The sequence below is a fragment of the Malania oleifera genome, chromosome 7, assembly GCF_029873635.1.
Source record: "Malania oleifera isolate guangnan ecotype guangnan chromosome 7, ASM2987363v1, whole genome shotgun sequence".
In the NCBI taxonomy this organism is placed as follows: Eukaryota; Viridiplantae; Streptophyta; class Magnoliopsida; order Santalales; family Ximeniaceae; genus Malania; species Malania oleifera.
In genome coordinates, this window is record NC_080423.1 from 3838314 (window position 1) to 3853963 (window position 15650).

Below are 15650 nucleotides of genomic sequence, written 5' to 3' on the forward strand. Positions count from 1 at the left end.
ATGTTTTTTTTTTTAGAAGTTTTCAAGTTTAAAATAGATTTGGAAAAGAGTGGAGATCGCTACTATTAACCTTAGTAGTATCAAGTCCTTGGAGTTGGCTTCCTTAGCTAGGTTTGACATTCTTTAGTGGCCCTTGTTGGGAGTTCCATTTTTTTGGGGGGGGGGGGGGTATTGGATCCAGTGATGGATGATGGATAGGGTGAGCTTTTAGGTTTGTAGAATGGTGCTTTATTTTCTCTAGGGGTCATACACCCTTATCCTAGTTTGTCTCTCTAGTATCCTTCTTTATTCTTTATTATTTGTCCATTTTTAGAATTCTGACTGTGTTAGCTAGGAAAATTGAGACAGTAATGAGAGTTCATTTGGTCAGGGGTAGAGAAGAAGAGGGAACGTTTGGTTAGTTGGGACTTGAGAGATTGTGTGTAGATAGAAGATAGTGGAGTGTTTGGGTCTTGGAAATTTGGTATCTAAAACCACTGCCTCACTGGGTAAATCATTGTGGCATCTTCCTTTTGAGGAAAAATCCCTTTGGCATAAAGTCGTAAAGAGAAGTTTGGCTTACATTCTAATGGGTGGGATACTAATTGGGGTTTAAGATGTTATATGGGGTCCTTGGAAAAGTATTGCTCAGTTTTATCCTTTTATTATTCCATAAATAAAATGTGGTGTGGGCAATGTCTCTCACATCCTCTTTTAAGAAGATGCTTGGGTGGGGAATTATGCAATTTTCATTTCATTTCCTCATTTATATCGTCTCTCTCTAGTGCATAATAATGTCATTAGTCCCTTAGTTCAAATAGGACTCCTTTTTCTTAGGAATTCCACTTCTGTAGGCCTTTAAATGATAGGAAGATGGAGGAACTCTTTTCTTTGTTAGTTTTTGTTGGACTGCTTTCTATCATGTTAGAGGGATAATTGGAGTTGTGTTTTGGATTCCTCAAGTTTCTGTTTTTCAAAATCTTTCTTTAAGAATTTGAGCAGATCCTTCAAATCCTTTCTCCTTCGTCATTTTTATCTTGAAAGCTAAAGGCCCCTCTAAGATACAGGTGTCTACTTGGTTGATTGTTCTTAATAGAGTTAATACCAACAATTTGTCACTGAGTTGGAGGCCTTTGAAGGCGTTATCTCCAGATGTTTTTTATTCCTCCCACGTGATAATACTTCCTAATATAAATCCACCTCAAGAGAATGACAAGGGAAGGCATGACCAAAAGAATTGTGTGAAATAAGTGAGTTTATCCCATTGAGGAACTCAAATGCATTATACGTTTACCTAAATGAGTTGGTTCTTGAACAGATCTCATGTTAGCCCCAAGATGCTGGTCTCTAATTAGAAAAGTAAATGCTTGAGCTTGGGAAGCTTCAGGTGCAGTGGGCCTATAAAACTCACAAGGATAAGTGGTATTATTGAACCAGACAGAGCAACAAGCACTGTCTCATCTATTTTTACATTGCTCTTTTTCTTGGGGGATCTGGATTTTGGGGAGAATGGGGTCTGAGAATTATTGTTTCTTTTTTATATGTTTTTAGGAATAGTGGTGATGGTTTAGTCTTGTGGAGTTGTGGCATCTTTGCAGTTTTATGGGGAATTTGGATCGAATGGAATGCTCATGTCTTTTTAGGGAAGAGAAATTATGGTACTTTGCTTTGGATAGGATTCAATACTTGTCTTCTCTCTGATCTTCTGCTGTTGGCTGTTTTAAACAGGTGTCTTCTTGGATCTTTAGAGAGATTGGAAAGCGATTTTATTTTGATTATTTTCTAGTCTACTATTCAGTTTTTTTCTGGGGAAGGTTTGGTTTGTTCTAGAACAGTGGAGGAGTTCTTGGTAATATTTTTTGTGGGGTTTGGGAGGAAGAAGGAAGGAATTGCACTATGGAATTGTGTTTTATATGCAGTAGTCTGGTGCTTGTGGAAGGAATGTAACTTGCATATTTTTTTCAGGGAAGAAGTTACCATATTAGTTGGTGTGGAAAAATTATTTTTATGGCTTCTTTATGGTGTGTGGAAAACGGACATTTCCAGGTGACGAGTATTTCAGATGTTCAGCATGATTGGCAGTTTTTTTAAAGGGTGTGCTGATTTTCTTTTGCTGTCTTTTAGATTTTGTGAAGGGGACATCTTCTCTGCAGATTGTACATTCTTTCTCTATCTAATGAATTTCTTTTTCTATAAAAAACAATTATTTTCTAGTCTATTTTGGTTTCTTCTTTTCATGGAGGATCTTATTCTCCTCTTTATATGTTTTTTCCTCTAGAATGAATATATTTTATTTTTATATAAAAAAAAAATCTAAGAAAAGCTGAAACTAAATCCCTTAGGAGAGGGTTCTGTACCAAGTTACAGAATATCCTAAAATCTTATCCCCAATTGATCGTCCTTTCCTCATGAATAATTTTATGTGGAAGGTGAAGGTTCCTTTTAAGCATATGGCTTTTGTTTGGTGCATTATTTTGAATAAGGTAATACTAATAAGGCTTTATCATGTGATCTTTAAATTATGTTAGCAGAGTAGTGAGACTGCTGCCCACCTTTTTCTACATTGTTCTTTTACTTGGAGATTTTGGATTCATCTTCTTGACATTGTTGAGAAAGAATGTTATGTTGAGTTTTTTCCCGATTTGTCTTTATTTTAAAATAATATATTAAATAATATCCTATTCGGGAAAATATTTCCCGGAATGACTGACGTAATCTCGCTACTTGGTCCAGCGAGATTTGCCACATGTCATTCAATCGAATGGATGTCATTTAAAATCGCCATTTGAGCTGCTCCTGACGCGTGGCAAATCTCGCTGGATTAAGCAGCGAGATTTACTGTGCATTCAATTTTTTTTGGTAATTAAGAGAGATTGGTGGGCAGGCAAGATTTTTGACAAGATTGTTAAATTTAAAATAATATGTACGAAAAATATGTAATTACTATACTTGGTTAAATTCAAATTAATTAACATTTAAAGTTTTAAAAATTATGGTGATAGAGTAGCATATGAGCATTCACCGAAGCTGATGCTAAAAAGACGAGCATGTTCGTGATTTGATTAATTTTTATTTTTACCTTTTGAATTAATAATAATTTTATTAAACAATTTGAATTAAACTAAATTGTTTGACTTTAAAATTTTTATCAAAATTTAATTAACCTAGTCTAAAGAAATTTGTAAAGCTAACAACAAATAGAAATTTTGCTTTCCTTCTTGAGCGTCAAAGAGTTAATGTTAAATATACTTCAATTTTTTAAAAAGATTTTTTTTTTTGTGAACCCAAATTTCACACCATAAGCAAGAGTTCAACTCTCAACTTTTAACTTCTTTTTAGTAAAATTGTTTTATTAGTCAAAATAATTTAAGTCAATTGATTAAATTATTTACAGCAAATGATTAGTTGAGTAAAATATGATAGTAATAATCAATTTAAATTAATAATTCAGTAATTAGCTACGTAATTAGCTACGTTATTTACTATAGATTAAATTTATAATTGATAATGTGAATAGTACCCATTTAAATCAATCACTTGATTATTGAAAAATAGTCTTACTTCTTGATTAGGTTGAATTACATACAATAAGATTCTTATTTATTATGAATTTAATTAAATAATAAAATATATTTATAACACTCACCTGAGTATTTAAAGTAAATTTTTAATTGTCAAAAATGTGATTGAGTTTAGAAGAAAATAGAAATTTGGGTTCACAAAAAAAAAATCTTTTTAAAAAATTGAAGTATATTTAACATTCACTCTTTGACACTCAAGAAGGAAAGCAAAATTTCTATTTGTTGTTAGCTTTACAAATTTATTTAGACTAGGTTAATTAAATTTTGATAAAAAATTTTAAAGTCAAACAATTTAGTTTAATTCAAATTGTTTAATAAAATTATTCTTAATTCAAAAGGTAAAAATAAAAATTAATCAAATCACGAACATGCTCGTCTTTTTAGCGTCAGCTTCGGTGAATGCTCATATGCTACTCTATCACCATAATTTTAAAACTTTAAATGTTAATTAATTTGAATTTAACCAAGTATAGTAATTACATATTTTTCGTACATAATTATTTTAAATTTAACAATCTTGTCAAAAATCTTGCCTGCCCACAAATCTCTCTTAATTACCAAAAAAAATTGAATGCACAGTAAATCTCGCTAGATCAAGCAGCGAGATTTGCCACGCGTCAGGAGCAGCTCAAATGGCGATTTTAAATGACATCCATTCGATTGAGTGACACGTGGCAAATCTCGCTGCTTGGTCCAACAAGATTTGCTTAAATCTCGCTGGACCAAGTAGCGAGATTACGTCAGAGTCATTTTGAGAAATATTTTCCCGAATAGGGTATTATTTAATATATTATTTTAAAATAAAGACAAATTGGGAAAAAACTCATGTTATGTTAATCCAAGCTTGTGGAATATCTGTTTCTTATTATGTTTAGTGGTTTTAGCGTAAGGAAAGATGCTAGAATTTTATGGGTTTGTGCTTTAATGGCTATGATGTGGGCATTTGGTTAGAGAGGAATTCAAGAATTTTTTGAGATGAAAGTCTCCCAGGGTGTTTGCTTTGGGAGAGAGTGGTCTTTTATGCCTCTCTTTTGCTGTCAGTTTCTGGTGCTTTTCAAAGATTTACACCATCTCATATTCGAAGTTTTTTTTTTTAATTGACTATTGATGTGTTCTTTTGTACTGTTGTTTTTTCTTTGATGCATGGACTTCTGGTCCTCTGCTTTGTACATTCATTCTTTTAATAAAATTTTCTTTTCTTATCCTTAGAAAAAAGCATATATGAGCTCTTATCTGAGCTCTCTATTTGTTTGTGAAAGATTAGGACAAAATAACTCAAACGAAAGGCTTAAAAAACATTAAAGTTTCTAAAAAGAATGAAATGCTGCAGTAACGAGAGAAACAATGACCACAGTAAGCAGTAAATCACCCTGTTAGATTACCTCTTGAACTAAAAGCTTAAGCTGTTAGTTTGTAGGCCAACAATGTATATCAAGCTTTAACATTCCCTCGCACATGCAGCCTGACAGCACGTGAAGAGATAAACACACGATAAATAATACCCATGATAGAGAGCACAATAATTTTTTTAAACACCATAGAATAAATGCGGGCAACAAGACTAGAACCCAGGACCTTTTGGTAACCAGTTTTGATACCATGTTAGATTACCACTTTACCTAAAAGATTAAGCTGTTAGGTTGTGGGTCAACAATGTATATCAAGCTTTAACACACCCATTTTGCCTTCCCCTTGGACTTGGATGCCTCCACATCACTTCTGTTCTCTTGTTGAAACACTAATTCATGTATTGTTTGTCTAAATAATTTCTTAGGTTTATAACATTTATATTGAATATTAGGGGTAAATTAAGGGGTTGAACCACGATGATTATTTTTTTTTTGGTGATGTTGATGCTCTTGTAATTTTAATTTTCACAAAATTAGCCATAGCACAAACAACAAATTCATAGTTCCTGAGGTTTATGGTCATTGAGGGTCCAAGCTTTCTTTTAGTGTGATTGTAACCTAAAATTATTCCTTTATGTTGTTGCAGTCCTTTGTTACGCACAGGATACTTATACGAGTTTCAGGTTTGAATTTCTTGCTGCTGGATGCTTGGATCTAACAATGCTTTTTGTCACCTTGTTTAGATTCATGGCTCAGCAATGAACATGGATTTTATGATGCTTCTATTGCATTGCAGAGGATGATTTGACTAAAAACAAACATCAAAATTGTTCAGTCTATTCCGTAGAATGGTTGCTGCCACCTTTGAGTCTCATGGATAAATTTATTGTTAGAGATGTAAGAAATTGCAGCTTCTTCTCATTATTTGAGAACAAATTTTCAGATGAATTTATTAATAGTTATTGCCTCTTGAGCACTATGTTATCATTTGTCACTGCAGGCTGGGATATTTGTTTCATGAAGTGATGCTGTGAAGACCTCAATGAAATGATCAGGTCAAAGTATCCATCCAAGGTTCCTTTTTTCATCTATATCGTCATATTTTAGATTTCTGCATGAAGATGTGTATTTAGGTTATGTTTGCAGAGGTTGATGGTTGGGAATTTTCCCCCAAACATGTCTTGAAGATGGTATATGTGATAATATACCCCTTTTAAGTCATGGTAAATTCAAATTAATTCCATAAATTGCATGGTTGTTTTTGTCTGCTTTTGTGTTGAATGAGTTTATGCTAAGCATATTGTGCATCAGTTAAGTGGGAATTAGTTTGTTTTCTTTAAGTTAATTAAATTTATTGGTCATAGTAGAGGCTTGAATAAAATGGAATAAGAGAGTCCATGTTAAAACATTATTAACATGGAGTTTTGGGTAGAAACATGGGAAGGAAAAGTATGGGTATGCTGAAACTAGGAGTGGACACCCGACAGAGGTATGCTGAAACTAGGAGTGGACACCTGACAGACAGTTGGCAGCATACTGCGTAGTCCACTTGGTGCAAGGTGCTGCTGTCGTGATATGTTTCCAGCACTAAGAATACCGGCAACAATGCACTGCACTTGTTACCATTTTCTATAAACCCTAGTTATAGAGAGAGGGAGAGAGGAAGGAGCAGAGAGAAAATTCTGTAGAATCAAACAAAATAAGGAAAAATGTAAAAAATATTCAGGGGAGCATCTAGAAGAATGGAGAAATTGATAACCAAGGTAGGTATACTTAATCTTCATTTATTCATCTAGGGATTTTGCATGAAATTGGAACTTCTCAAGGAAAAAGGTTAGGAACTTGCATGAAATTGAATCCTAATAGGGAAGGATCGTATGTTTGTTTATGTGTTAATTTATAGATATAGTAATACATGTGTTTTCCTGGGTTTCATGGCTGCGTTTTTTTTTTTTTCCTCTTCTTTTTTAGTTGGGAAGATCGCTTCCTATGACTATTGGTTTCAGGAGGAAAGAGGGTTATTTGTTGCTATGGCATAACCTGTGTAATTGCATCAATTGAATCCCTTTGATGTGTGGTAGCACTGTGTGTGTTGGAAAATATATTTGACAAAGATATTATTTTGAAATGGTGTTTGATTTCTATGGCACAACCCTTGTCTGTGCATCTATTGGAGTGTGATTATGTGAATAGCTTGATGTGTTTGTGTGTTGTTTGTGCTTGTGATATTGTAAAATTTAAGCTAGTATCGATTATGTCTCCTTTGGGTGAAAAGTCCTAAATGTCCAGATGATATTTCTACTTGCACAGTAGATTGCCAAGTTGAAATTTGGCATTCATTTGTTATTGTCACCTATGTGGTGGATGGCCAAGTTGGAAACTGGCACTTGTTTGGGATGGAAATTGACATTTGTTTGATGGGGTAATGCCATGTTGAGATAATATTGGAGCACATGTTTTTTGGATGTCTTATGATGGTGGTCTAGATAAGGAGGTTACTTAGAACAAGGAATATGTTCATGACAATAATGTATGCACATGTGATAACCATACCCTTTAAACCATAGTAGGTTTAAACTAATTTCAGAAATTTTTATGGTTGTTGCTTTGCTTTTGTCTTGAATGAGTTGTTATTAACCAAGTTCTGCATTAATTTAGTTATGTTAATTTATATTTGTCATTCAAATTTATTAGTGATCCATATAAAAAACATAATAACATAGCAGTTGGGGCAGAAACAGAAAAGAAAAAGAAAAAGAAAGAAGAGCATGCTGAAACCAAGAGGGGAAAACTGGTAAACAAGTAGCAGCACTGCAGGCCCCTTTTTGCCACTAGCTACTGCTGTCCTACCATGTTTCTGACCTAGAAGGGGACATTTGGCAGATAGCTAGATGCGAGTTGCTGTTATCCTGTCGCATTTCTAGACATGAATAGCAGCAACAACACAATGATACAATAAATTTTTGTTGTAAACCGGAGACTGGTAGGCGTTCTCATAGGATTCTGGGTATTCAAGAAGAATGGTGGAAACTTGTATAAAATTGAATCCTATTAAGGAAAGATTTCGAGCTTGTTATTTCTAATTACTAGATATGGTTGCACAAATGTTCTCTTGAGTTTTAATAGCTGCATATTTTGGGTTTAGTTGGGAAATTTACATGTGATGGATATTGATCTTGTCTGTATGATGGTTTTACTTGCTATGGCATAGCTTTTGTGTGTGTGTATTGAATGAATTGCCATTGTGCGAATTAGCTGGCACTATGTGTGTTGTTGTGGCTGTTGTATACTAAATTTTGAGCAAGTAGGGACCGTGCATCCTTTGGGTGAAAGTCCCTAAACCTTTAAAGGACATTTTCACGTTAAGCGGTGGTTGGCCAAAGTGGAAATTGGAACTTGTTTGAGATGGAAAAAATCTTGAGACAGCTCTACTATGTTGAAATGATGTTGACATGCGTACTACTTGAATGTCTTGTGATGATAATCCTAGATGAAGAATTTTCCCAAGGACTGCATTCATGCACAATATGTTTATCTTATACATATGAAGAAACCACCTTTTAAAATAGTGAAATCCTTGTATGAATGAAGGGGAATTAAGAATGTCTATTGAACTCGTAGTTGCTTACCCTACTTCTACAACAATTTCAGGTTTTGTTGAAGGAAAGGCCCCCTTGTTGACATGTACTACAGGTTGGTAAGAAGAAACAAAGCCTTATATTTTGCTAGTGGACATATTTAGTCTGGGAAGTGTGAAAAATGTTGTATATGAAATACAACTCAATGTAAAGAGCTTGTCAATGAAATTATTTTGGTTGCATTATAAAATATATGCATATATCTTGCGTTTTAATGAATACTCTTTCTTAACTAGTTACTTGCTTTCAAATGATTTTGCAAAACAAATTTTTCTCTTGGCCTAGACGCCTCATTAGAATTTGGATGGGATCACAGCTGGTCACGTGCCAAAAATAGGAATATGACAATGCAAGCATGTAAGAATCACATCTAAACATGATGAAACCCTAGTATGAACTAAGGTTGAGCTTGTGATTGCTCACCCTATACCTTGACAATTTCTGGTTCTATTTGGCCTAATGAAAGGTTGAACTTTTCAAAAGCTTAGCATTTTTTACATGTACTACAAATTGCTTAAAAGACATAAAGCACTCATTTTATTGGTGAGCATATTTGGTCCAAAAAGTAAGAAATCTAACTGATTTGACATATAGGATATAAAGTGAATGAAGTCTAGTGTAAGGAACCTAGTGAATGTAAATCCTGTTCTAATTGTAGTATGGAATACGTCTATAGATGTAGTGTTTCGAACAAATGCTCTTATCTTTTTCGACTTACTACTTGTAATCAAACCATGCCTTTTTGCAACATTGTTTCTTTCTTTGGCCTGCTATTAGATTTTTGGATGGACCCCCCCATGGCCCTCACACTAGAAATTGGTAGGACTATAAATGAGCCATGCCAAGCTTCAATATGCTCAAGCTTGGCATGGCAAAGCCAGAGCTCTGTTCAAACTTGGGCTCAGTTAGGTTCGAGCCTAGAAAGTTGGGCTTGATCTCGGCTTGAGATTAAAATTTTTGGCTCAAGCTTGAGTTCAAGCTCGACTTATTTGCAGGCTCGAGTTCAAGTGCGAATTGAAATTTAGACATAATAAAATTGAGAAAAATTCGTTAATCCAAACCAAATCTGACTTGCCTAAATCGATTCATAACCGATCTGCATATTAAATAAGTCAAATATGGTTTAATTTTTTTTTTTCCTATCTCTAAATGAGTAGGTTGACGGATTTAGGATTTTATTCGATGGATATCTGTTTATCCACTAACAATTTATGTTTAAACTTATTGATAATTCTATATGTTTATGCTTATTAGGCATCAATTCAATTAGCATAAGTTCTCTTGGTCAATGCTTAATCCCACACTCCCAATTATTGCACTATTGTATGCATCTCTTGGTTTGCCCCATTCCTACATTCAAAATCAAGCCTAATTATTCAATTTTCTCATGATTAGAACAAAAGCCTAATAATTCATGATCTGAAATTTTTTTTATAAAAAATTATAATTTTGTGATTGATTATTAAATGTTTAACAATTACCAACAACAAAACAACGACAAAACCAAGTCTTAGTCCCACTAAGTGTGTTCAGTTATATGAATCATTTTTCTCCAATTTATGTGATCATGAACCATTTCTTTTGATAGATTCAAGGATATTAAATCCTTACTTACTATCTCCTCTCAAGTTATTTTAGATCTATCCATACTCTTTCTACTGCCCCCCCATAGTAACTAAATCACTCTTCCTCATAGGTGTACTATAAGGCCTACGTTGCAAGTGTTCATACCATCTGAGTCGTCCCTCCCTTATCTTATCTTCTATAGGAGTTATACCTAACTTACCACGAATATGTTCATTTTTTAATTTATCTTTCAATGTTATACCACTCATTTATCTAAGCATTCTCATCTCGGCAACTTTTATATGACAGCTATAAGACCAGCTATGCTATATGGATCGGAATGTTGGGCGATGAAGAAACATAATATCCAAAAAGTAAAAGTTGAATATCTCTTTTATTTTTGTATATAGGTATTAAAGTGCTTTTCCTCCATTCATCTGGCATTTTCCTAGTTTTTACAATTGTATTAAATAAATTAGTTAAGCATATAATTCCGTTATCACCCAAGCATTTCCAAACATCAATTGGGATGTTATTTGGTCCCATAGCTTTCCCATTTTTTATCTTTTTGAGTGCAAACTTAACTTCGTTAACACTAACTTTGCGAATAAATCTTATATTTTTAGTTTTTTCCTCATTTGACAATTTTAAGTTTAAGCCTTATATTTGGTTTTCGTTAAACAACTTACTAAAGTAACTTCGCCATCTTTCTTTAATATTTTTGTCCTTAACCAAGACAATATCATCCTCACTTTGTATATATTTTACATTTCCTAAGTCATTGCTCTTCCTTTCTCTAGCTTTAACAAGTTTAAATATATATCTTTCCCCTTCTTTTGTACCTAATCTATCATACAAACTATTAAATGATCTATATTTAGTTTCACTAACGACCCTTTTTGCATCTTTTCTTACCTCCTTATATTTTTCAAAGTTATCTCTGTTTCTACATTTTTGCCACGTTTTATACCAAATTCTTTTTGTCTTTATGATTTTTTGTACATCTTTATCCCACCACCAACTTTCTTTGCTATTCGAGAATCTTCCCCTTGATTCACTTAAAATCTCTTTTGCTATCTTTTTAATAGAGCTAGCTAATCTATTCCAAAGAGTATTTGTATCTATCCCATCCTCTAAGGTCCAATCCTCATCTTTGATCATTTTATCTTTAAATTTTATTATATTATCTCCTTTTAGGTTCCACCATCTAGTTCTCTTACACTAGTTTATTTTATCGTTTTTCTTTCATTTTTTAATACATATATCTAACACTAAGACTCTATGTTGTGTGGTTAGGCTTTCACTTGGAATAACTTTACAATCCTTGCATGATAAACGATCTACCCTCCTAGTAAAAAAAAAATATATTTGACTTCTATTTTGTCCACTTTTAAAGGTTATTAAGTGTTCTTCTCTCTTCTTAAAGCAAGTATTCATTATACTAAAATCATATGATATAGCAAAGTCTAAGATCATCTCCCAGACTCATTTTTGTCTCCATATCCATATCCTCTATGTATCATCTCATAATTTTTATTATCTCTTCCAACGTGTCCTTTTAGATATCCTCCTATAAATATTTTCTCAGTCCCTGGTATGCCTTGTATAATACTATCCATATCTTCCCAAAATTGTCTCTTAAGATTTTCTGCTAAGCCAACTTGAGGAGCATAAGCACTAATGATATTTATTGTCTCTTGTCCTAATACCATCTTGATTTTTATAATTTTATCCCTTACTCTAGTTACATTCACAACGCTTTCTTTTAAGTTTTTGTCTATAATAATGCCTACTCCATTCTTATGTTTTTCTTTTCTAGTGTACCAAAGTTTAAATCCTAATTTATCGATTTCTTTAGTTTTCTCCTCCACCCACTTAGTTTCTTGAAGGCAAATTATATTAATTTTTCTTCTAATCATTGCATCCACAATTTCAATACTTTTACCCGTAAGTGTCCCTATATTTCAAGTTGCTAATCTAATCCTAGTTTCCTGAACTAATGTCTTTACCAGCCCACGTCCAGAATGATGCAGGAACCCTTGCATATTTGACACCGTACCCGGGCGCCGACACGGTGCGTTGCTTCGGGGTGACGACCTAGCCCACCCTCGCCCACTTTTCACTACACCCGGGTGGTTCAAGTGCAACACGTCGCTCGTAGGGGACGTCCCAACAAATATTTGGTAAGGATTCATATCATAGTGACCTGACAAATTTTACGTTGGCTGTCAGCTACCTAACGGAACCCTCCTCCTTAACCCAGGCTTGGGACCGACTGTGTATGAAAAAATTAGGACATTAAGTGCATCACAGGCGGAGTTAAATGTTTAACATTTACCAAATTATAATTTTGAAAATAACTTCAATTATTACGTTAAAAAATAAATTGTTTATGGGAATGATGGATTATTTGCCATCTACAACAGATTATTCAATTTGAACCACAATAAATTCGCAACTTAATTGAGTTGAATATTGATTGTAATATCCTTATCGATAACCTATCTAATTTGCCATGGATTATCCGACCTGATTCGCTTTTTCAGGTTTAACTGAAATTTTATATATGACCTAATAATAATAATAATTTCATCCACACTTTATTTTTGGGTCAAAATTTGTGTCTTTCTTCTTGGGCAATTAGACCAAACTGGACTTTGGGATTGGATCAACTTAACGAACCTATTAACGAGGTCATTACCAAGCACCTTAATGAATCTAATACACGAGCCCATTTGAGCCATTTATTAAGCCGTTCACGAGTCGAAATGAGCTGAGTTTGGCTGTACATACACTTGGATCATTTACAATTCGAGCTTAAAAATTGGGCTTGGAACTCACTCATTTAGATAATAAAGGAGCCCAAACGAGTCATTACTGTAGAGACCCAGAAAATTTAATTTATGAGAAAACAAGGAAAAAAGAAAAAGAAAAGAAAGGGAAAGAAAAGAAGAAAGGAAGAAAATTTGTAGGGCTAAGGGCGTTCGTTGACGAGGAGATTCCGAGAGTCTAGGAATTTCAGAGTATTTAAGGATCGTCAATGAACCCCCGTTTCTCTCGTCGACGAGTGTTCTTCATTGACTCGTTGACGAATCTTATGTACTTGTCGATGAGTACACGTGGACAACTATCTATATAAAGGCTTAGAATCATTTTTCATCGAGAAATTCCTTTCCTAGCCTTTTCTCTCTCTAGGTTACGGCTCAACCCCCTTCTCTCTTCAATTTTGGCTCAGTTTTTACCCGATTCGACGATTAGGAACCACCATGAGGATCTAGGGATGATTCTCTACCAATTAATCGGAGCAGATTGTTGATTTGGGGTTCCTAGGCACCACTCCAAAACCAGGGTAAGTATGATATTTTAGGGTTTAATTGGTTATTTGGAGTATGTGGGCCTAGGGAATGTGTTAAATGATAAATATTCTGGAGTTGAGTTGATTGAATTGGGGATAATGCGATTTTAGGGTATAGAGTTCCAAATGCCGCGAGCGTGGATATAGGGTTTTTAGCAGGATTTTCAGTAAGCAAGTAAGAGGAACAAATTATAACAGCTATTTTGGGAAATGAACTGATTGATTTAATGTATGTGAAAATGATATTATGATATTTTGCATGTGATTATTATGTTATGAATATCAGATAAAATTGTGTGGCATGAGGAATATGAAATAACAGATTTAAACTGGGAATGTAATTGAAATTGAGATATGTGTTTTGCACCGAGAAAATGAGACTATGATATATATATATATATATATATATATATATATATATATATATATATATTGAAATGTTTTATACAGAAATGAAGATATGGAAAACCCAGTTATATTTTATATGCATATTTGAAATGTTATGAGATTTTTATATGGAAATGATGAAAAGTGGAATACATAATTGTTTTATAAAGAAACGATGAAATGTGATATACAAATGTGTATTTTACTAGGAAATAATGAAATGTGGTATAAAGATATGCTTTTTTGAGAAATGGTAAAATGTGAGTTCCAAATATGTTTTTATTGAAATGATGATAAATGTGATATGCACACAGAGATGTTTTCTACAAAAATGTTGAATTGAGGTACATACATGTATGAGATGTAATGAATACAGATATGATGAGAATAATATTGATATGATGAGATATACATATGTAATGAAATGTGAATATGGAAATGTGAAAAAGAGAACCCTAATAGACCATAGTTGTACAGAGAGCATGATACCGTTGCTAGCATGGTGATAGTGCAACCACACGTCTGGTGCAGAGTGTGGCGAGACAGTCGATTGGGTCAGTGAGAAGGGTAGTGTTGCCCCCTGGAGTTCGGATCAAGAGTGGGCAAACCAATCAAACTACAGACACGTTCCCTATTTTGATCTAACCGGGTAGGCCAACCGCGGTTAGGTCTAGCCTTCAGGCTGCACAACCCGGTCATGGGGGTGATACATGACGATGAGATTGAAATATCCTCAGGATGGTTACTTATTACAGACACGATAATGAACAACCATGAGTTACAGACACATAGTGAATTGTATACTGGTGGAAACTCATGAGTTAGATTATAAAAATGAGAAATGAGTAGCCATGGGTTATAGACATGTTGTGCAATATACTGGTGGAAACCCATGGGCTAGAATGTGAAAATGAATGTAAGAAATGGAAGAGTATGAATATAAAGATGAGATAAGAAAATATATGAATATGATTTGAGAAATGAAAGTATGTGTATATGATTATGAGAAATGATAGCTTATAAATATGATTATGAGAAATGATATCAAAGCTTATAATATTATGTTTTATATCTATATGATTATGAGTACATATATGTATATTTTCACAGAAGATATAATCATTTAAATGAGTGTATTATGATATTACTAAACTCATACTGCCACACATTGTGAATAATTTATTCCGTCTCACTGACAGGTGTCTCACCCAGAAATTTAAACATTTAAGGTAATTAGGACCGTCAAGTAGAGAGAGATCTGAGATAAAGGGGAGCTGGTACCCTGGTAGTCAGGGTAAGTGTTTTGTGTTGGGGATGTGTTTGTGTAATCCCCTAGAGTATTTTGTTGAGTTTGGAGATGTGGATAAACATGTGTATATATGGATGGATAGTCCTCTGGTATTTTGTATTCAGGATGATATGTAAATATTAACTTCCGCTGTTAGGTATATTTGTATGTGATAGACGAATTACCCGATACCCCCACTTCGGGTCAGGTTGTCTTGATATATGGTATCTGTGATGCCCCAATTTTTCATACCATTTTTTATATATATAAACAATAATCAATAAGTCAATCATCTGTCATGTCACAAACTCTGATACCATATCAACATAACCCGACTCAAAATAGGGTACCAGGTAATCAGATTATCTTATACAAACAAACCTCACAGCGGAAGTCAATATTTACAAACCATCCAGAATACAAATAACTAGAGTTCTATACATCCATACACAACCCAAAAATCCATAACATTCTCTAGGGGATTACACAAACAGATCTCCAACACAA

At 33.8% G+C, this 15650-nt stretch overlaps 1 protein-coding gene and 1 long non-coding RNA gene across 7 annotated transcripts in view; both read left to right on the top strand.

Moving 5' to 3' along the window:
• The window catches only part of LOC131160625 (DNA repair protein XRCC2 homolog), an 81620-nt gene extending 72854 nt beyond the window's left edge, over positions 1-8766 (top strand). For 2 of the 6 annotated variants that reach the window (XR_009138111.1, XR_009138109.1), the window contains exons 8-11: positions 5556-5592; positions 5706-5806; positions 5910-5983; positions 8561-8766. Coding sequence is in view for 2 of the 6 variants with exons in the window: in XM_058116471.1 (XP_057972454.1) it covers positions 5556-5592; positions 5706-5806; positions 5910-5930 (159 nt within the window). In the remaining 4 variants the exon portion in view is untranslated. Of the gene's footprint in view, positions 1-5555; positions 5593-5705; positions 5807-5909; positions 5984-7644; positions 8063-8560 lie in introns of those variants that run through there. The other 4 variants (XR_009138112.1, XR_009138110.1, XM_058116471.1 and 1 more) reach the window with 2 other exon arrangements.
• A 678-nt stretch (positions 8767-9444) lies between these two features.
• LOC131160628 (uncharacterized) lies at positions 9445-12598 on the top strand. The gene is made up of 2 exons (XR_009138113.1): positions 9445-10523; positions 12126-12598. It is a non-coding gene; the product is annotated as an uncharacterized LOC131160628 (long non-coding RNA).
• The last annotated feature ends 3052 nt before the right edge of the window (positions 12599-15650 follow it).